This window comes from Mirounga leonina, unplaced genomic scaffold (assembly GCF_011800145.1).
Source record: "Mirounga leonina isolate KUSES-001 unplaced genomic scaffold, KU_Mleo_1.0 Mir_109, whole genome shotgun sequence".
Taxonomy (NCBI): Eukaryota; Metazoa; Chordata; class Mammalia; order Carnivora; family Phocidae; genus Mirounga; species Mirounga leonina.
Window position 1 is genome coordinate 669,458 of NW_023270244.1, and position 22,784 is coordinate 692,241.

A 22,784-nucleotide genomic window follows, 5' to 3' on the forward strand; every position below is an offset into this window, starting at 1 on the left:
GAGAAAAAGTGTTTTAAAGAGTTGTTCCTTCCTTTATCATGCATCAAGAATTAATACATTATTTTCATATAGAGCAATCGAGTCACCTTGAAGATGGATGTTTCACATACAGAACATTCCCATGTAATCGGCAAAGGTGGCAACAATATTAAAAAAGTGATGGAAGAAACAGGATGCCACATCCACTTTCCAGATTCCAACAGGAATAACCAAGCAGAAAAAAGCAACCAGGTGCTTTGTCTTTTTGCATGAAATGTTATGGAACAAATGAAAACTTTAATTTTACATATGCATATCTTTTTTGGGAGATGAAAGCAAAAAAATAACCATAGACATACCATATGATCTTTTTTTAAAATTTTATTTTATTATGTTATGTTAGTCACTATACAATACATCATTAGTTTTTGATGTGGTGATCCACGATCCCTTGTTTTCGTATAACACCCTGTGCTCCATGCGGTACGTGCCCTCCTTAATACCCATCACCGGGCTAACCCATCCCCCACTCCCCTCTCTAAAATCCTCAGTTTGTTTCTCAGAGTCCATAGTCTCTCATGGTTCATCTCCCCCTCCGATTCCCCCCCCTTCATTTTTCCCTTCCTTCTCCTAATGTCCTCCATGCTATTCTTTATGTTCCACAAATAAGTGAAACCATATGATAATTGACTTTCTCTGCTTGACTTATTTCACGTAGCATAATCTCCTCCAGTCCCATCCATATTGATGTAAAATTTGGGTAGTCATCCTTTCTGATGGCTGAGTAATATTCCATTGTATATATGGACCACATTATCTTTATCAATTCATCTGTTGAAGGGCATCTTGGCTCCTTCCACAGTTTGGCTATTGCAGACATTGCTGCTATGAACATTGGGGTGCATATGGCCCTTCTTTTCACTACATCTGTGACTTTTAGGTAAATAACTGTACAGTTCCTGGGTCATAGGGTAGCTCTATTTTTAATTTTTTGAGGCACCTCCACACTGTTTTCCAAAGTGGCTGCACCAGCTTGCATTCCCACCAACAGTGTAAGAGGGTTCCCCTTTCTCCACAACCTCTCCAGCTCTTGCCTTGTCAATTTTTGCCATTCTAACTGGTGTAAGGTGGTATCTCAATGTGGTTTTGATTTGAATTTCCCTGATGGCTAATGATGATGAACATTTTTTCATGTGTCTGTTAGCCATTTGTATGTCTTCTTTGGAGAATTGTCTGTTCATGTCTTCTGCCCATTTTTTGACTTGATTATTTGTTTTTTGGGTGTTGAGTTTGAGAAGTTCTTTATAGATCTTGGATAAGAGCCCTTTATCGGTAGTGTCATTTGCAAATATCTTCTCCCATTCTGTGGGTTGCCTCTTTGTTTTGTTGACTGTTTCCTTTGCAGTGCAGAAGCTTTTTATCTTGATGAAGTCCCAAAAGTTCATTTTTGCTTTTGTTTCACTTGCCTTTGGAGATGTATCTTGAAAAAAGTTGCTGTGGCCAATGTCAAAGAGGTTACTGCCTATGTTCTCTACTAGGATTTTGATGGATTCCTGTCTCACATTGAGGTCTTTCATCCATTTTGAGTTTATCTTTGTGTATGGTGTTAGAGAATGGTCCAGTTTCATTTTTCTGCATGTGCCTGTCCAATTTTCCCAGCACCATTTATTGAAGAGATTGGCTTTTTTCCATTGCATATTTTTTCCTGCTCTGTCGAAGATTATTTGACCATAGAGTTGAGGGTCCATATCTGGGCTCTCTATTCTTTTCCATTGGTCTATATGTCTGTTTTTGTGCCAGTACCACGCTGTCTTGGTGATCACCGCTTTGAATATAGCTTGAAATCGGGCAACGTGAAGCCCCCAGCTTTGTTTTTCTTTTTCAACATTTCCTTGGCGATTCGGGGTCTTTTCTGATTCCATGCAGATTTTAGGTTTGTTTGTTCTAGTGCTTTGGAAAATGTCATTGGAATTTTGTTCGGGATGGCATTGAAGGTATAGATTGCTCTGGGTAGCATAGACATTTGAACAATGTTTATTCTTCCGATCCATGAGCATGGAATGTTTTTCCATTTTTGTGTCTTCTTCAATTTCTTTCATGACTGTTCTGTAGTTCCTAGAGTATAGATCCTTTACCTCTTTGGTTAGGTTTATTCCGAGGTATCTTATAGTTTTTGGTGCTATTGTAAATGGAATCATTTCTCTGATTTCTCTTTCTACAGTTGCATTGTTAGTATATAAGAAAGCAACTGATTTCTGTGCATTGATTTTGTATCCTGCCACATTACTGAATTGCTGTGAGTTCTAGTAATTTAAGGGTGGAGTCTTTTGGGTTTTCCACATAAAGTATCATGTCATCTGAGAAAAGAGAGAGTTTGACTTCTTCTTTGCCAATTTGAATACCTTTTATTTCTTTTTGTTGTCTGATTGCTGTTGCTAGGACTTCTAGTACTATGTTGAACAGTAGTGGCAAGAGTGGGCATCCTTGACGTGTTCCTGATCTTAAGGGAAAGGTTCTCAGCTTTTCCCCATTGAGGATAATATTTGCTGTGGGTTTTTCATAGATGGATTTTATGAACTTGAGGAATGTTCCTTCTGTCCTTATACTCTGAAGAGTTTTAATCAGGAAGGGATGTTGTATTTTGTCAAATGCTTTTTCTGCATCAATTGAGAGGACCATATGGTTCTTCTCTCTCCTCTTATTAATGTGTTCTATCACATTGATTGATTTGCTAATGTTGAACCACCCTTGCATCCTGGGGATAAATCCCATTTGGTCGTGGGGGATGATTCTTTTAATGTATTGTTGGATCCTATCAGCTAGGATTTTGTTGAGGATTTTGGAATCCATATTCATCAGGGATATCGGTTTGAAATTCTCCTTTTCTGGGGTCTTTGCCTGGTTTGGGGATTAAGGTAATGCTGGCCTCATAGAATGAGTCTGGAAGCTTTCCTTGTGTTTCTGTTTTTTGAAACAGCTTCAGGAGAATAGGTATTATTTCTTCATTGAATGTTTGGTAGAATTCCCCAGGGAATCCATCAGGCCCTGGACTCTTGTTTTTTGGGAGGGTTTTGATCACTGCTTCAATCTCATTACGGGTTATTGGCCTATTGAGGTTGTCAATTTCTTCCTGTTTCAGTCTTGGCAGCTTAGAGGTTTCCAGGAAGGCCTCCATTTCATCCAGCTTGCTCAGTTTATTGGCATATAGTTGTTGATAATAATTTCTAATAGTTGTTTCTATTTCCTTGGTGTTAGTCATGATCTCTCCCCTTTCATTCACAATTTTATTAATTTGGGTCCTTTCTCTCTTGTTTTGGATAAGTTTGGCCAGTGGTTTATCAATCTTATTAATTCTTTCAAAGAACCAGCTTCTAGTCTCGTTGATCTGATCTACTGTGTTTCTGGTTTCTAATTCATTGATCTCTGCTCTAATCTTAATTATTTTTAATTCATGCCTTAGGCATCGTTTGTTGCTTTTTCTCTAGTTCTTTAAGGTGTAGAGTTAGTTGGTGAATTCGGGATTTTTTTAATTTTTTGAGTGAGACTTGGATGGCTATGTATTTCTCCCTCAGGACCGCCTTTGCAGTATTCCACAGGTTTTGGACTGATGTGTTTTCGTTCTCATTGGTTTCCATGAATTGTTTAAGTTCTTCTTTGATTTCCTGGTTGACCCAAACATTCTTGAGCAGAGTGGTCTTTAGCTTCCAAGTGTTTGAATTTCTTCCAAATTTTTTCTTGTGATTGAGTTTGTTTTAAAGCATTATGGTCTGAGAATATGCAAGGAATAATCTCAATCTTTTGGTATCGGTTGAGACCTGATTTGTGACCCGGTATGTGGTCTATTCTGGAGAAAGTTCCACGTGCATTTGAGAAGAATGAGTATTCTGTTGTTTTAGGGTGGAATGTTCTGTATATACCTCTGAGGTCCATCTGGTCCAGTGTGTCATTCAAAGCTCTTGTTTCTTTGTTGATTTTCTGCTTAGATGATCTGTCTATTGCTGAGAGTGGAGTATTGAGGTTTCCCACAATTAACGTTTTGTTATCAATATGACTATTTTGGTTAACAGTTGGCTTATGTAGATGGCTGCTCCCATATTGGGGGCATAAATATTTACAATCATTAGATCTTCTTGTTGGATAGACCCTTTAAGAATGACATAGTGTCTTCCTGTGTCTCTAACTACAGTCTTTAGTTTAAAATCTAATTTGTCTGGGGGCGCCTGGGTGGCTCAGTCATTAAGTGTCTGTCTTCGGCTCAGGTCATGATCCCAGGGTCCTGGAATTGAGCCCTGCATCGGGCCCCCTGCTCCATGGGAAGCCTGCTTCTCCCTCTCCCACTCCCCTTGCTTGTGTTCCCTCTCTTGCTGTCTCTCTCTCTCTGTCAAAAAATAGATAAAAAAATTAAAAAAAAAATCTAATTTGTCTAATAGAAGAATTGTTACCCCAGCTTTCTTTTGAGGTCTGTTGGCATGGAAGATGGATCTCCAACCCTTCACTTTCAGTATGGATGTATCTTTAGGTTCAAAATGAGCCTCTTGTAGACAACATTTGGGTGGGTCCTGTCTTTTTATCCAATCTGCAACCCTGTGCCGTTTTATGGGAGCATTTAGGCCGTTCACATTGAGAGTTATTATTGAAAGATATGAATTGTCATCATGTTGCCTGTAAAGACCTTGTTTTTATAGATTGTCCCTGTAAATTTCTTTTCTTTATCACTCTTGGGGTCTTTCTCCTTTTATCCCTTAATATTTCTTGCAGGACCGGCTTAGTGGTCACATATTCTTTCAGTTTCTGCTGGTCTTGGAAGCTCTGCATCTCTCCATCTATTCTAAGTGACAACCTTGCCAGATAAAGTATTCTTGGCTGCATGTTATTCTCGTTTAGTACCCTGAATATGTCTTGCCAGGCCTTTCTGGCTTGCCAGGTCTCTGTGGATAGGTCTGACGTTATTCTGATGTTCTTCCCTCTGTACATAAGAAATCTCTTCCCCCTAACTGCCCTTAAGATGGTTTCCTTAGTTCTAAGGTTTGCGAGTTTTACTATTACATGCCAGGGTGTTGGCCTGTTTTCCTTGATCTTGGGAGGGGTTCTCTCTGCCTCTAGGACATGAGTGTTTGTTTCATTCCCCAGATTAAGGAAGTTCTCAGCTATGATTTGCTCAAATATATCTTCTAGTCCTCTCTTTCTCCACCCCCTCAGGGATTCCAATAATTCTGACATTGAAACGTTTCATGGTGTCACTTATTTCTCTGGTTCTATTTTCATGGATTCTGAGTTGTTTTTCCCTGACCCCCTCTTTTCTCTTTTTGTCTATTAATTGGCCTTCTAGGTCACTAATTCATTCTTCTGCCTCATTTATCCTAGCTGTTAGATTATCTAGATTAGATTGGATCTCATTGGTAGCATTTTTAAGTTCTGCCAATTCAGCTTTCATTTCTTTCCTTAGAGACACTATGTTGCCATTAATTGATTTCTCCATTCTAGCTATTGTCTTCACAATTATTAGCCTGAATTCCATCTCTGACATCTTGGTTATATCTGAATCCATTTATAAATCTGTGGCATAAGTCATAGTCTCTGAGTCTTTTCCTATTTTGGGGTTTCCTCCTCCTAGTCATTATGTTGAGGGTTGGTTGAGGGAATGTATAGAGTCCAAATTATTGATCACAACCCAAGCCAGATGCACCTGTTTTCTAGGGACCTTAGGGTTGCTGGCCTCTTGTTTTCCAAGCCTACCTTCTGGGGGAGGGGCCTGCCACGCTGTTACTCAGGCAGCCTGTTTGGGCAGAGTTGCCCTGCACCCTGTGGCGGGGGATGGGCTCAGTGGAAACCAGTTTTTTGGGGCTTTTGTTCTCTGGCAGTTTTCCCTGGCAGCTTTCCGTGTCTCTTCCAAGAGTCAGAGCAGAAGAGATCATTTCCAACCCTCTGCCTCAGAGCAGAGAGATCGCAGTCTGTTCTTCAGTGAGCTCTCCAGGCCACACTATTTCCATCTCTGTCTGTGCTGCTATAAACTGCAGTGTCCTGGGTTGTGCGCCCCTCAGCAGCGCTCCCCGTTCTCACCTCCAGGTCAGGGCCCATCTCTGCCATTTGTGCTTCTAAAACCGCCAGCCACGCCCAGTTTGCACGCGCAGCCGTGCCGCTCCAGTTCCCGTCCGGGGAGCTGCCCTAAAGTCCTTTCCCTGCCGCTACCGGTCTGCGAGTCTGTGCCCTGTCCCCAGTGTGGGAGGCTTTCGCTCACTGGCAGTGTAGGATCCCCATGGCCAGGCTTCTTCCTGCTGCCATTTATCCTCCGATATCTGCCAGCGGGATCATGGCTCCCTGCTTCGAACCTCGAAACTAACTGCCTACAATATTCTGTTTGTGGAGATCCAGATCTATCTTCTTACATCTCAGGCTGTTTTTTTGGGTGTTCAGAGTGGTCTGGTAGATCTCCAGCTCAATTCTGGGGACTGGTTGGAATAGGGTCCCCTACTCCTCTGCCACCTTTCCCTGTCTGTGAACACAGTGCTTGGGGGCCCTCCCACAGGCTCTGCCACTTAAGCTTCCGGAAATCCAAACTGGCTATCCATATCATATGATCTTACTAATATGTGGAATCTAAAAAAAATCAAATGAATAAACAAAAAGCAGAAGCAGACCTGTAAATGCAGAGAACAAACTGATGGTTTCCAGAGGAGAGGGTGGTGGGGAGATGGGCAACATGGGTGAAGGGGAGTGGGAGGTACAGGTTCCCAGTTATGGAACGAATAAGTCATGGGAATAAAAGGCCCAGCATAGAGAAGATAGCCAGTGGTATTGTAATAACTATGGTGAGCATGGCATAACTTATAAACTTGTTAAATCACTAATGTTGTATACCTGAAACTAATGTAACATTATGTGTCAACTATACTCAAAAAATTAAAATAATAAAAGAATGTATGTCCCCCTTCCAAGTAGACTGAAGGTGCTCTAATTTTTTAAAGAGATGACTTGTAGGTAGGCTATAAACTTTTAATCTCTAAATGGTTGTAGAAGAGAGGGAGCACTGTAAATGTGACGGCAACATAAAGTGGAGTCCCTGAGGCAAGGCCCAGAGAACATTATGTTAGGAAAGGACCTGGAACCTTGCCTACTGTGTCAACTGTGGGGATTCTGTCCATAGCATCATGCATGTGGTTCTGCAGGGTGTGCCACATCACCTTCGAAGAGGCAGTGCCCGAGTGCTTGTCTTCCTCACATTGACTGAATTATGTCTCTCTTTAGTTTATACACATTTTTTCTAATTTTTGTGTTTGAAAACTAATGAAACTCACCTGTCCATACATTTTCAGTACCTGAAGATAAGATAGTATTATTTGTGTTATTTGGAAGTTTCCTCTCTAATCTAATCACAGTACTAGAAACTGTCAGTCACAAAGATGAATAAGATAACAGTCTTTTCTCTGTGGGGACTAATGGTGACAGTGACACATACATAAGAAAGATAGAAAGCAAGGGCAGTATTCCAAATATTTGACAATTGGTATGGCATGGGGTATGGCCTATCAGGAACAGTGCCCTGGAGCCCCACACCTTTACCCTCATGCCAAGATTGATTCTTTAGTTGATGTATCATGGGAAAAGTTCAGGGGATCCCGGGAGAGAGACGGAGGTGGTGTTGGAGCAACGATTTTTTTTTTTTTTTTACCAGCTAGCATGAAGTAGTTCAGTATTTTGAGTACTTATTGCAGCAATAACATTGTATAGTGATACACAGTACAGACTTGATATACAGTATGCAGAGTTTAAACAAAAGATAGAAAATGCAGTGAACAAGAGAAATGATAAAGTGGGGAGGATGGCATTACAGGGACTGTGAAGTTTTAGGTAAGTCCAGGGGTTGATGTAAATCAGTTGACACAAATCAGCTAAGGAACTCATTAAAATGCAAATTATGATTAAGTAGGACTGGGTTGGTGCCTGAGATCCTTCATTTTTAACAAGCTCCCAGACAATGGCAATGCTGTTTTTTCCTGGATGACATTTTGAGTGGAAAGGGTGTAGATGACTGGAAAAGCAGATGGGGGCTCAATTGAAATCTAACTCTGTATTTTCTTATTTTTGCAGGTATCTATAGCAGGACAACCAGCAGGAGTAGAATCTGCCCGAGTTAGAATTCGGGTAACTGTTTACTATTTTACTACTGTAAATCAGTATCAGCAATGGTTGCATCATAAGGCAATAAAAATATCTTAATGTATCAATTTATAACCAAATCATATGTTCAATAGTTAGGAAATAGTGACAGAAGTTGTTTTAATGTGTTGAAGATGTTTCTTAGAGATATTCCAGATTATACCTGACTCTGTTTCTCTGATGATTTTAAAATGATGAAAAAGAGACCCAAGGAAGAATTCCACAGGCAACTGTTACAAACTCTCAGGTTTCACAAAAGACTCTTTTCATTTGAGAAACTTTACAAAGTCTACCCAAGCTTATGTCTATAATAAAAACAATTTATGTTTTATAATTCCAACCTCAGAAAAGAAGGAATGAGTTATGCACATCTCTAAATATATAGTGATTCAGCTGTCTGCTTTGGGCTCTCATACTTTCATTTAGGAGCTGCTTCCTTTGGTGCTGATGTTTGAGCTACCAATCGCTGGGATTCTTCAACCAGTTCCCGATCCTAACTCCCCCTCGATTCAGCACATATCACAAACGTACAACATTTCAGTGTCATTTAAGCAGCGTTCTCGAATGTATGGTGCTACTGTGATAGTACGAGGATCTCAGAATAACACGAGTGCTGTGAAGGTAAGTAATTGAGATAATTATGAACATCATAAGTGTACGAATTATGCAAGTTTTATTTTTATTTTTTTTAGATTTTATTCATTTGAGAGAGAGAGTGAGAGAGTGAGCACGAGGGGTGGGGAAAGGGAAAAGGGAGAGGGAGAAACAGACTCCCCACTGAACAGGGAGCCCAATGTGGGGCTCGATCCCAGGACCCTGGGATCACAACCTGAGCCAAAGCAGTTGCTTAACTGACTGAGCCACCCAGGCACCCCTATGCAAATTTCATTTTTAAAGGATTTTAAACTAATTCATTTTCCAGAATTTTCCCTTGTGTTGCATTTTGGTTTATAGAATGTGTTGAGTTTCTCCATAGCTATTAGAAGTGCACTAGAATCTTTCCTTGTATGTGGACAGTTATTCTATAGGATTATTTCTCTCCTACCCTTTTCTCATAGGAAGGAACTGCTATGCTGTTGGAACATCTCGCTGGGAGCTTGGCATCAGCTATTCCTGTGAGCACACAACTAGATATTGCAGCTCAACATCATCTCTTTATGATGGGTCGAAATGGAAGCAACATCAAACATATCATGCAAAGAACAGGTGCTCAGATCCACTTTCCTGACCCCAGTAATCCACAAAAGAAATCCACCGTCTACCTCCAGGGCACCATTGAGTCTGTCTGTCTTGCAAGGCAATATCTCATGGTAGGTTTACTGAAATTAGTGTTCCAATTCCATTTTATTTTCTTTACTTCTTTGGGTACAATGTATGTGACGGCACCCACCATACTACTGTGGTATTCATGAAAACACTCCGAAAGCCTTGTCAAATCAGTTTCTTGCTAAAAGGAAATAAAATAAGAGTAAAGTATGTAGCGCCTTACAGGTTTCATTTCATTACATAGGCGAGTAATTTCTTTGCAGTATTTTTTTTTTTAACTTAAACTAAACACAGAAGAGGATACAATAAAATAATGTGCTGTATTTTGTGGAAGGTGATTTTCGTCTGACATGTAGTATTTGTCTGCATTTGACAAAAAAAAGTCTTCTGTTTAAACAGAAAATAAAAATACCTTTTTACCCTCACAGATATAAATCTTATTTTTTGATACAAATTTTAGTAGCATGAAACATGAACATTTCACAGATCTCTGATACAATTTAAAAAATGGTATTTAAGCCACAAATTTGAGTCTTAATGCATTGAAGAAAATAGCCATTATATAATTAACTATTGCTTCCTATTTAAAATTTGCAATATTTCTGTTCTTCCTATATTCATTTAAAAACACAGTGTGTAGGTTGATACACAGTAACAAAATGGATTGACATAATGTGGACTTACAAATTATCTTATTAAAAACATCATTGTATTCAAGAACTTGACCTTTAGTGATATTTGAAACAGTAAGCCTCAGGTATGATCTTTACTCTTATTAACTTGCAGAATTTGTTTTTGAGAAACTTTCAGAAAATGCAATTTTTGTTTTTTAAGAGAGAGAGAGGAGCACAAGCAGGGAGGGGAGGGGCAGAGGGTGAGAGAGAGAGAGAATCTTAAGCAGGCTCCATGCTCAGCACAGAGCCCAACTCGGGCCTGGATCCCAGGACCCTGAGATCATGACCTAAGCCAAAATCAAGAGTCTGACACTTAATTAACTAAGCCACCCAGGTGCCCCAGAAAATCCAAACTTTTATTTTTGATTCCATTCCTCTGATAAGAACTTAATATAATCATTAAGGATTATAATACATAATTAGTTTGTTGTGAATGATTTCTTTTTAGCCAAGCTTAGTTTATAAGGATATTTTTATTTTTTTATTTTTTTAAAGATTTCATTTATTTATTTGACAGAGAGACAGAGAGAGTACAAGCAGGGGGAGCGGCAGGCAGAGGGAGAAGCAGGCTCCCTGATGAGCAGAGAGCCCGATGCGGGGCTCGATCCCAGGACCCCGGGATCATGACCTGAGCCGAAGGCAGACGATTAACTGACTGAGCCACCCAGGTGCCCCTATAAGGATACTTTTAATATACCACTAGTTAGGTAGCATTTTTATGTCCAAAGATTATTATGATTACTCTTCATAATTTTCTTTTTTTCTGCTTTTTCTCTTTAGGTGTTATTTTAAGTGAACTTTTTCAGACATTCTGTACAGTTAGGAATTCATATTCAGTTTGATCATACCTACCAAAAATATAAGTGTGCAATGAGATATATAGTATTGTACAATATTAAAAGAAGTGAAGAAGAGAGGGATAAATTAAAAGGCCTTAACCTAGGGGCACCTGGGTGGCTCAGCTGGTTAAGTGTCTGACTCTTGATTTCGGCTCAGGTCATGATCTCTGGGTCATGAAATTGAGCCCCATGTTGGGCTCCACACTCAGCACAGAGTCTGCTTGAGTTTCTCTCCCTCTGCCCCTCCCCCCACTGATGCATGTACACACACTCTCTTTCTCTCAAATAAGTAAATAAATCTTTTTTTTTTATTTTAAAAGATCTTATTTATTTATTTGAAGGAGAGAGAATGAGAGAGAGCACATGAGAGGGGGGAGGGTCAGAGGGAGAAGCAGACTCCCCACCGAGCAGGGAGCCCGATGTGGGACTCGATCCCGGGACTCCAGGATCATGACCTGAGCCGAAGGCAGTCGCTTAACCGACTGAGCCACCCAGGCGACCAGTAAATAAATCTTTAAAAGAAATAAAGGCTTTAACCTATATTTTAAATACAAAAATCACTTTTGTCCACAAGGAAAATGGAATACAGTCATTTCATTTTAATTCCAGTGTATTTGACTGGTACTTCTCCTGACACTTCTGTACAGAACCCAGCAATCAAGTGGGCTAGTACTGAACGTCCTGGGAATCAGTAAAAGTATGAGATTCCTATGGTTAGTAGATTCGGGGCCAGGAAGAAGGCATCAGAGAAAAAAACAAGTGCTGACCTGCAGAGCTAAAAAGTGAGAAAGCTAAAAGAAGAAACAGTAGTAGCATTTTACTTCAGGAAGGAGGTAAGGTTGGAGCTGCCCCAGAAGAGAGGTAGGTCTTCAGTTGGTGAAGAAGCCTCTGGGTGAGTTGAGACCCAAGTACAGAATCTGTTTGAAAAATAGTCAGGAGACTGGTCTAGCCTTTAGGAAGAGGCAGACGTGTGGACATGCAGGCCTGTGACTGTACAAGCAAAGCTGGGCCAAAATGTGGAGATCTTGAAATGCTGGGACATGTTTAGATTTCATTCAGAAGACAATAAAAACCAGTACTGTAAGTCTTTGAGCAAAAGCACAGGATTAGTGCCCTTGATGTGGTTCAGGATCTAGTTTCTGGCATCACTAACAAACGGAAGTCAGAGAATGGAGGAATTTTCCAAGGTGGAAAGTGGGTAAAAAATTTAGGGCCAATAACAGAAACTTCAGACACATATTATTTTGTCGTTCAAAAATAGTTTGTGCCCTCAGCATTATTTCCACACTAATTCCCTAAGCTTTGTGAAAGCATGTGATTCAGCTTTCATACTTTGGTTTACTCTTTCAGCCCATAGAATATTGCATTATTTGTAGGCATGTTAAATTATCAGATGTTTAAATGAGTAACGTTTTACTTCCTACACTTTCTATTGTGACATTTCTTAGGGTTGTCTTCCCCTTGTGTTGATGTTTGATATGAAGGAAGAAATTGAAGTTGATCCACAGTTCATTGCTCAGTTGATGGAACAGCTCGATGTCTTCATCAGTATTAAACCAAAGCCGAAACAACCAAGCAAGGTTGGTTCAGAGTCTGGACCCTGAGAACCACGTATCATATCACATTCTAGATAGTTTTATTTTCATATACATGTGTATTTGCATATACATGGAATTAAATATTCTATATAATACATATGTCATTATATATTATACTTTGTTATTTAAATATGTAAGTTTGTAAAAACATTCATTATTGATCATCATTTTCTTTATGTGTTGGTTTTGGAGTTCATTTTTAATGACCATTATTTTTTACAAACATATGAAAAAGAAAGCAAAGATGTGTTTTTATTCATTTGCAACCTGGTAACTTTCAGCTTTACTGAGTTATCAGAGAGTTGATAAGGCTGAACATTGTGTTAAGTGTGTATGTGTATGTGTACATATCCAGTGCAATTAAAAAATACTTAGTTTACATACTCTTTGTGAGCCACTCTGCTAACCCTGGAGATTTAAAGAAGAGATGTCCATTCTCTTTAATAAAATAATAAACTAATAATGATAATCAAAAGTAAATAATGACATGTCCCCAGTCTTCTGGGGGACAAGCCTTCTAGGAACTTCTTTCTCTAAGATGTTGCAAAATTTCAATAATTCCATGTATAGTCCAAATTTAATGGGCTAAACCTGATGATATTAAATGCTAGTGAGAATATGAGGGAAGAGGAATGTTCCTACCTTAATGTCATGTAAATTGGCACACCCACTTTGAGGAGCAATTTAGGACCTTCTAATCACACCGAAAAAACAGATATCCTCCTGCCCACCAGCATTCTACGTCCAGTGAGACACCCTGCAGAGACCTATGTACCACAGTCAAAAAGATAAGAATGGTGTGGAATAAAAGAAGCAAGGTGCATAATAACGTGTACTAAATGATAACATTTATGTATACTTTTTATTCCAGTAGGTAAAACCCCAAACAGCTGTGCTTTCCATTTTTTAATTTCTATAAATCTTATTATATATGTATCATGGTGTAATATGTATCATAGATGATTTTTATATATGTAAATAACATGGTTTTCAGTGTCCAACTTAAGAAAAACAATCATGCGTTCTTCAAAATAAAACTTTAAAGGGAAAGAGAGGTTTGTTTCTAAGTGAACTTGATATAATGAGTTTAAAGTTAGAGAGCAGGACATTAATTTTATGTACCTTGAAGTGTCATGCTTGACTAATTTGACTGGAGTCACTGCAGACACCAAGACTGGAAGATAAAGACAGAAGAGACTTTGTGCACGTGAAGAGTCAGGCGCAAGCGCAGCTCCTGGAGTTCAGTAAGAAATGAGCCAGGTCAGGGGAGAATAGATTGTAAGTGAGAACTCTGGAGCCTTGTAGCATCCCACGGCCATTTAGTTCTGTCTAGCTGGCCCCAGTGCTGACTCCTGCTTTAACTGCTTTTTCAGTCATAGATTTTCTTTATTGCCCCATTGGAGGCTGTCCTCTTGAGTTCACACTTCCAATTTTCTAGATGAGTCCATTGAGAAAAAAAATATAGTGTTTAGAAATTTATTTTACCGTAAGCTTTGCCATTGATATGCCATCAGTGAGGAATAGTGGTACCTCAAGGTCTATCAGTTAACTAGGAGACTATAAATGTCAAATGTAAGTGACTGTTACCATGCAGTCTGTATATGGTGACAAGTTTGAGTTGTTTTGTAAAGATGAGATCAAGGAGAAAGCTTTCATGTAACAGCAAGAGGTTGCCAAGAGAATGGGCTGTAGGGGCGGAGGACCCGAGGTCCAGTCCTCTCGCTGCCCCAGCCCAGCGAGGCCGTGACCAGTGGTAGGTCCCTTATCCTCACTGAATGTGAATCATAATTCCCATCCAGAAGGTTTCTGGCAAGCATCAAGATTTATGTACAGCTTCTATCCCAGTGCCTGAAACACAGGACACACCAAGTAAATTATAACTAACCCTTTGTGGTTTTACCACAAGGAGTAAACATAAGAAATAAGTGGTTAAAATTTTTAGTTGATTTTAAAACCGCATCAATATATTCCTTTTTGGAATCCTTATTACCATATTCATTTCTAACCCACCTCCCCAATTCATTGTAGACTATTTGCATGTCACCTTTTTCTTTCCCATTGTGTGTTTTCATAGTCTGTGATTGTGAAAAGTGTTGAGAGAAATGCCTTAAATATGTATGAAGCAAGGAAATGTCTCCTCGGACTTGAAAGCAGTGGGGTTACCATAGCAACCAGCCCGTCCCCAGCATCCTGCCCTGCCGGCCTGGCATGTCCCAGCCTGGACATCTTAGCTTCAGCAGGCCTTGGACTCACTGGACTAGGTATAAAATTTATTATTATAACGCTTCTCAGTCACTGGGGGATTGCTTAGCTAGTTCCCTTTCTTTCTACCATTTGGGGCTACATTTTAAAGGCTATTTTTTTCCCTTGTCAGGCCCTAAGATTAGGTGAAAAAGCAACAAAACTCACATCAATCCATTTTGGGTTTTTTGTTAGACTCCACAGATTTTTTTTACCTAGATTCTTTTTATTTTGGCATAATCAAGGTCTGACTGTTTTATTTTCAGTGGCTGTGTTTGTTCTTCTAAATTAAGAATGCCATTGAGAGTGAAGTGAGCAGGCTGACTATAATTTATGTGTTTTTTCTCTCTTGCATTTGCAATATTGCCATCCATCCCTAGAGGTAAAGATTATCCAGTTTGCTTTTCAAAAAGTAATTGCAAATCTGTATGAGGGGTAGGGAGAGGGGGAAGTGAAAGCGAGCAGAACCCCCACTCCCAGTGGTCAGAACTGCTTCACCCAGACACAAAGGAAATCTAGCCTGGAGCTACCAAGAGGAGCAAATAGACCTGTATTTATATCTAAGGCAAAGAATAGAAGATGAAAGAGCATCATCCCCTCAGTGCTTTAGTTCTTTGAGAAAGTGAGGTGAGGCGCCTCATAGTTGTGGTATGTACCACCTCATTTATGGATTCCTGTCTAACAGGCTAGAGTTCATTGCCATATTGCAATTATGCTAGGTTCACTACTTTCTTGCACATTTTTCAGTAGCCTTAATAAAAAAAGTGAATGTAATAACCCTAGAAAATCATTTCGCCTCATTCAGTATTGATCTGAGACAGAAAAAATACTCTCAGCATTCTGTAATTTTTTTTTTCTAATAGCTATTTCTTGCTTTTAAAAATTATATGATTATAATATGATTAAGATTCCGGGTAGCCCACCATTACAGTAAAGACAGACACTTTTCCCCTTGGCCTCTGATCTCCCAAAATTGTTCCTTCCACTGGAGATCTGAAAACTCATAACAATACATGCATGTGAGTCAGGAAGGGCCCCTGAGATAATTGAGCAGGAACCAAGTTCTTCCTGCACCAGAGAAAAGATTCAGTTACTCAATGTTTAAAATGTTTTCATGTCTATTCCTATCCTGTAATACTTAATACTTAAAATATTCCTGGGAAGTTATATACAACTTCATATTTTGCTTTAGAATATATTTAAATGCCTGAAGTTTCATTACTTAAATCAAACATTAAATCCTTAAAAGAAGCAAAAAACAAAAAATTGTTTCTGAGGAAAGCTTTCATACTCATTGAGATGGACCATGGACTACAGGGAAGTCATGTGTTTTGACACAGTGAATGCAAACTGTTCCAAGTAGCTCGGCCTCTCCACAAATGTGCCGAATGTAGTCATTCTGCGGCAGGAGGCCATTCCCCTGTTCTCTGCTAATTGTAAGTGGTTTGAAAAGAGTTTGTTTGGAAACAGAAAACAAGTGAGTTATACAGAGAAATAAAAATGAGTCTCCACTTGAGCAGAAGTTTGTTCATCCTGGCTCGTCGAAGTGAGTGCAAAGCAGCTGGTACTGCTCGGTGACCCTGACTGCCTCCCTGGTTTACATACACCTAACTTCCCGTTCTGATCAGCGTCTATTTGTAGATAGTCTGGGTTCTGTGTTGGAGTTGTAGCATGCAGTATCTCCTGTGAATATTTAAAAGAAGATAATCTGTCACTCATATTGTATTTGGAAAATATCAGACTATCTCAGTGTGCCTTCCGAATATTGGTGCCATCTGTATTTTTAAACCTTGAATTTATGCATATTGACTTCGCATTCATTTATTGCAGGTCTTTTGGGGCCTACCACCTTATCTCTAAACACATCAACAACCCCAAACTCACTCTTGAATGCTCTTAATAGCTCAGTCAGTCCTTTGCAAAGTCCAAGTTCTGGCACCCCCAGCCCCACGTTATGGGCACCCCCACTTGCTAACACTTCAAGTGCCACAGGTGAGTATCCTTTAAGTACAATCAAAGGCATGTGGTTTTAGGTGTCCGTTTTTAAATGACATTTACTAGTGGCTCTTTTCCTTGGGGAAAAATTATGGTTCAAAGCATATTGCAGCCAAACAGAAACTCCCCAGTGTGTAAATTAGTTAAAATGAAGCATGACAAAGCAGTGAGTTTTTCATGAAAGTAGAATATGATCTTCAGACATGTCAAACAGATCAGGAAAAAGAGTATGATGAGCAAGGAAGCAGGGGCAAAGACACATGAAGCTCACCTGCCTGGTAATTAGGAAATGCCAGTTCCAGGTGGACAAATGTGCTTGACAGGCATATGCACGTGCGAAATCCAGCTAGTTTCCTCAGCGGTACAGTGAAGAGCTTCGATTAAATATTCTCTAAAGTCTTCTTCCATTTGAACATTGCTTTGTGTTTTTATAGTAATGTTAAACCTAGTTACAGAGAGGTATCAAAACTGAATTCTCTTACTGAGTTTATAGCAACAGAGATGAAGTTTTTTGTTTTTACTGAAAATAATAAAGTAATATTTGTTGAATCTGAGTTTTTTCCTGTCTAATATCTGTCTTCATGAAATGTCACTGTAGGTTTTTCTGCTATACCACACCTTATGATTCCATCTACTGCCCAAGCCACGTTAACTAATATTTTGTTGTCTGGTGTACCCACCTACGGGCACACAGCTCCGTCGCCCCCTCCTGGCTTGACTCCTGTTGATGTCCATGTCAACAGTATGCAGACAGAAGGCAAAAAAATCTCTGCTTCTTTAAATGGACATGCACAGGTAATGTCCTTTGCTAGAGTAGTGTGGTCTATGCTGTTTGTAAGAGATAAGCCACTGGTAATATGTTTAAACTTTCACCTGAAGTGAATTTTAGAATTGTGACCATATCTGTATGTTGTTTTCTGTTATCACTTTAGTCTCCGAATATAAAATATGGTGCAATATCCACTTCATCACTTGGAGAAAAAGTACTGAGTGGGAATCACAGTGATCCATCTAGACAGACAACTGGACCTGAGCAGGCATCTCCCAAATCAAACCCTGTGGAAGGTAACTTTCCTTCTGAACTTCAGCCTGGTCTGTTACTTGGATAAAGGGGATTGTAAAGTCTTTGTGGTGATGTCAAGTTGGTTTTGCTAACCATTTATGACTCATCCTGCCTCAAGTATGCAGAAAGACATCTTGAATGAAATTCCAAAGAACACAGGGAAAGATAAACTGAAAAACACTTTCCACGGAAAGAATCACTTCCCATTACATTGGAACTTCAAAATTAAAGTGGATGTAATTGTGTGAGAGGAAAGCATCAATTTACTAAATGTTACAATTTTTTTCCAAGTAGAGTATTTCTTTTTTTAAAACCCTTTCACCCCTAATAATCTTTTAAAACTGTGAGGGTCTTCTCTTTAGATTTCATCTTGAATGCAATTTGGGGCAGCCTGAATTTAAAGTGTCTTCTTTGCAGCTGAAAGCTGTTATGCCTGGGTCTCCCTTGAGTTTGGTTCTGATTTGTTTCCATCGCAGGTGGTTATTGATGATAAGGTGACATTTGGATTTTCACTTTATCCCTTCTGCAGGTTGTAACGATGCTTTTGTTGAAGTAGGCATGCCTCGAAGTCCTTCCCATTCTGGGAATGCTGGTGACTTGAAACAGATGATGGGTCCCTCCAAAGTTTCCTGTGCCAAGAGGCAGACAGTAGAACTGTTGCAGGGCACAAAAAACTCACACTTACAGTATGTATTTTAATCTTTAAAAGTCCTTGATCCTTTGAAAGAAAATGTCTAACAGGCTGGATTTGTTTGAAACTCTCAGTAGTTGGTATTCTTTGGTTCAAGTGAGTTTGATCTTCTCCAAGAGTGTTTTTTATTTTTCTTTATAATTATCTTTTCTTTTTCCTTTTAAAAATTCTATTAAGGAATACCATCTGGTAATTTTCACTCTTACATCTTCTCAATAGTGGTTGGGTTTGTATCTGGGTTTTCTGAACCATCTCTGTGCTCTGAAACTTTAACATCCTCCCTGCTCTTCAGCAAAGCAATATTTACTCTCTGATTTTTCTGTTAGAAATTTTCCTGCTGTGAATTCTCCTTCATTTTGCTTTGAATTTCCAACTTAAACTATGGCTTCCTTGTTCCAAGGTAGTTAATTGCTGACTTTGGTAGTAAATACTTGACAGTTTCATGATTTTATTTCTTATAAACCACAGTGAGTATAAATGCATATATTGTAGTAACTGTAACTCTCCCTTACCATAATAGCAGAGTTACAGATGTCTTATCCTTACTCTATTTTCTTTTTCTATTTACTTTATTTTTTTCAAAAAGACAGTCTATTCACACTTAAAAAAAAAAAAAGGCAATACAGTGGAATGCTTCTATGTTGAAAGATTTTGCTCCCATCCATCTCCCTCCACCCAATTTCCTCTACTGTCTTGTTAGTTTTCTTGTATATCCTTACCGAGGAGAGTATCTTAAGACAAATATAGCCTTTATATTTTTATTTCCTGTGTTTCTTACCAAAATCTGTTTTGTTTTTATAAACTCTTTGGTCAGTTAATTACTCTTGTTCCCATTTTGTCCAAATCTGCTTTACCTGCGTTTTTCCTTACCTGGTACTGTTAGCCACAGTGAACAGTATTCAGCATAGGTTAGAGAAGTAAATTTGCTTTCTTCACTGTGTTGAAGCATTTGAAGGGTATGCCTGTTCCTTTCGTCCTTAAATAGGTTCTGAACTTACCTCTCATCTAAATTAAGCTGCAACCTCTAGAATGGTCTCTCTGCCTCTACCCTTTCAGCAGCTCAGTCAGTCTTTTATTTTGTTCCAGCAGTTTTTTTGGACACAGAAGTCTAATCTTGTTACAGTCTGGCTTTAAATACACCAGTTGTCCACGTCGCTTGCTTCCTTTGCTTTGCTTACGCTGTCCTCCTGGCTTTCACCTGCCGAACCTGCAGAGGCCCTTTACATTCAGTTCTGATGTCCTGTGTGAAGCCACCGGGAACTTATGTCAAGCAAACAAAGTGCAGGGCTCCTCCTCTTATATTCCAATAGCCTGTTCTCAATTCCTCTGAATTCCCCTGGCACAATGGAACAGTGAATGACAAAAGAAAGAATGAACAAATCAAATCAGCTATTCTACTAATACTGTTTATTTCTCTTCTACTTGAGCTTAACATACAGTTGGATTTGAACTTGAGGTGCATGTATAAGGCATTACCAGTCTTGCAATTCAGATAATTTTTCCTATTTTAAGGGTCATTTTTATGTTCATCTGTGCACCCTGAACAGGTTTGGGGAAATATTTATTTATCTGATACCTCTGTCATAGTAGATTTGTTAGCAATACCATGTGCATTTCACACACAAGAGTTGGATCATCTGCATGCCTTCAGATTGACTTGTTTCTGCTTAGACTGCATATGCATAAGTCATTGCTATCTCTTTAATGTATGCCAATTAGAAATCTTGTCCGTGTATCTATTCCGTATGTATGACAGACATACGCCATACACACGACATACAGTGTTTGGGAAAATGTATCATGAAATAGTTTCAACTCCAGCTCTAGAGTCATACGCTTGGGTTAAAATTCCAGCTGTACCATTTACTAGAGGTATGACCTTGGGTAAGGTACATCCATCATCTGTCAAATGGGAATACTACTACTACCTACCTCAGAGCAGTGTTGGGAAGACGAAATGGTATAACACATGTGAATAGTTGACAGTAGTAAACATATAGTAAATGTGCACACAGGAAACGAGACGTTCAGTACGTTTGTATATAAACATGGAGTGTTAAGTTCCAAACTGTCTCACAGCAGCACTGACAGGTTGCTCTCTGACGCCGAGCTGAGTGCTGCAGAAAGCCCTTTGGCTGACAAGAAGGCTCCCGGAAGTGAGCGGGCTGCAGAGAGGGCCGCAGCTGCCCAGCAAAACTCCGAAAGGGCTCGCCTAGCCCCGCGGCCATCGTATGTCAACATGCAGGTAATGAGGAGAAATGGGAGAGTCATCCAAATATGGGGTGGTAGGGTTAGGGAATGGGGAGTTCAGCAAATGTTAGCAATAGGGTAGAAATTTGGTTTTCCTTCGGCACTCTAGTCGGAATTCAATTTAAATATATATGTAGTAGTTAGGAATTGGTTTTGCCATAAACATTAAAAATGAAAAGCTTGAGTGAGAAGAATTCTTTAAAATATCATATTAAAATTGACATAAAATGGTCTGTGTCACTATGTCTTATGCAAATGATATTATTTCTCTGTTACTTAAACTTTAGATAAATGTGAAAGCTGTTACTTGTAAGTATTACTACCTCATAACAGTCTTGGATGAATATAATATCTTTCTGTTTAATGGAGATGATAAATTTGGTGTCATTTAGATAGTTATAAAAATAACTAATGGGATGCTTTAGGTTTTTGAAAGTAGATGCTAAATATTATTGATGACTATGTTAGTTGAGAGATTTTTATGATTATTTTAAACAATTTCCTCAGCAGGGATCTTCTCTGTATCCATTTTTAAAGTATTAGGCTAATTACTCAAAATAGACTATTGATCATAAAATTCAGAAATTTGATTTCCATAAAAACCACAATATGGGAGAGAAGGATTTTGTACTTTGTGCTTTTAGAGACTCTTACTACCTTTGATTTCAGTATCAGAATTACTGGGTAGACTTTCCTACTTCATAGTAAAAGATATATTATCCCCAAACCCCTCACCTCTCCCAAAAAAGGAAAAGCTTTTCACAGAATCCTAAAAACAAGCTGTCATAGCTGTGTCAAAGAAAGAAAGAAATTCATCTTGAGTCTGGGTGGCTCAGATGGTTAAGCGTCTGCCTTCAGCTCGGGACATGATCCCAGGGTCCTGGGATCGAGCCCCACATCAGGCTCCTGGCTCAGCGGGGAGCCTGCTTCTCCCTCTCCCTCTGCCTCTCCACCTGCTCATGCTCTCTGTCTCTGTATCTCTGTGTCTCAAGTGAATGAATAAAATCTTTAAAAAAAAAAAAGAAAGAAATTCATGTAACTAAATTATACTTCTATAATTTTAGTGAGAACAGTTCAATCCTGCTTGTCTGTTTTTTTAATCCTTCACATTTGAACATTTTCATGAGTTATTAGATGAATGTTTTTACATAACCTGTGTCCTTTATAAAGTAACAAAGTTAAAAAAAAAGACATTTGTTACATTTTCTCTGGTGGATTTATTTTCAGTTAATATAAATTAAAATTTTCTTATATAATAAGTACTCAATCCCCTGTATGGTCCCTTTTGATTTTTGTCCATCTTGTGGGTCTCTTCTTTTCCATCAAGTTTACACCTAGTCAACCATTTTCACATTCCTTTCTCTTAGGATGGATGAAAATGTTCTTGGTGATAGAGTTTCAACTTAAATAGATGTATTTATGCTACTAATGAAGAGCTAACTTTTAAAATCACTAAGAACTCAATGATAATAGTCACCAAGCATTGACAGAGAAAGACTGAAGACTTCTCTGATTCCTGCAGCTAAAAATGATCTCTGTCTCCTGACCCTTCTTGGAATGCTGTATCTCTAGCTCTCTCTTCACACTTACCTCACTTCCTAATTTATTTTGTAGTTATTTTATTTTTTTTTTTACACATCCCTGCTAAGATTCTATGTGTTTTGAGGCTCGAGACCATTGTTGATTCATTGTTGTATTCTACAAAGAACAACATAATTTCTTTAACCAGAAGACACTCAGTAAATATTTATTGAACAAGTGAATTTAGGATCTAATCATTAAAAGTTGATTTTAATTCCCAGTACCATTTTAGACCTAGGATTTCAAAAACATTATCAAACTGTGTTACTTAAAAATCTAGCTCTCCTGACTTACTGTCATGTTCTTAGAGTTAATCACACATCCTAGTTTGTCTGGGTCAGCCCATTTACTTTTATAATTCTGGCCTAAATTTTATTTGTAGCACATTTCTCTCTCAGAAGTATCCTGTTTCAGACCATAAATTATATGGACACGCTGTATACGATGGTA

The 22,784-nt window shown here is 38.9% G+C and overlaps 1 protein-coding gene across 3 annotated transcripts in view; it reads left to right on the top strand.

Moving 5' to 3' along the window:
• Positions 1–22,784, top strand: part of LOC118019903 (protein bicaudal C homolog 1) — a 279,876-nt gene that overhangs the window by 236,919 nt on the left and 20,173 nt on the right. For 2 of the 3 annotated variants that reach the window (XM_035019561.1, XM_035019545.1), the window contains exons 5-15: positions 73–231; positions 8,068–8,121; positions 8,563–8,757; positions 9,195–9,446; positions 12,364–12,495; positions 14,588–14,774; positions 16,585–16,746; positions 17,348–17,544; positions 17,682–17,814; positions 18,342–18,498; positions 20,583–20,748. In XM_035019561.1, the coding sequence (XP_034875452.1) occupies positions 73–231; positions 8,068–8,121; positions 8,563–8,757; positions 9,195–9,446; positions 12,364–12,495; positions 14,588–14,774; positions 16,585–16,746; positions 17,348–17,544; positions 17,682–17,814; positions 18,342–18,498; positions 20,583–20,748 (1,794 nt within the window). The remainder of the gene's footprint in view (positions 1–72; positions 232–8,067; positions 8,122–8,562; positions 8,758–9,194; positions 9,447–12,363; positions 12,496–14,587; positions 14,775–16,584; positions 16,747–17,347; positions 17,545–17,681; positions 17,815–18,341; positions 18,499–20,582; positions 20,749–22,784) is intronic. The other variant, XM_035019553.1, reaches the window with a different exon arrangement.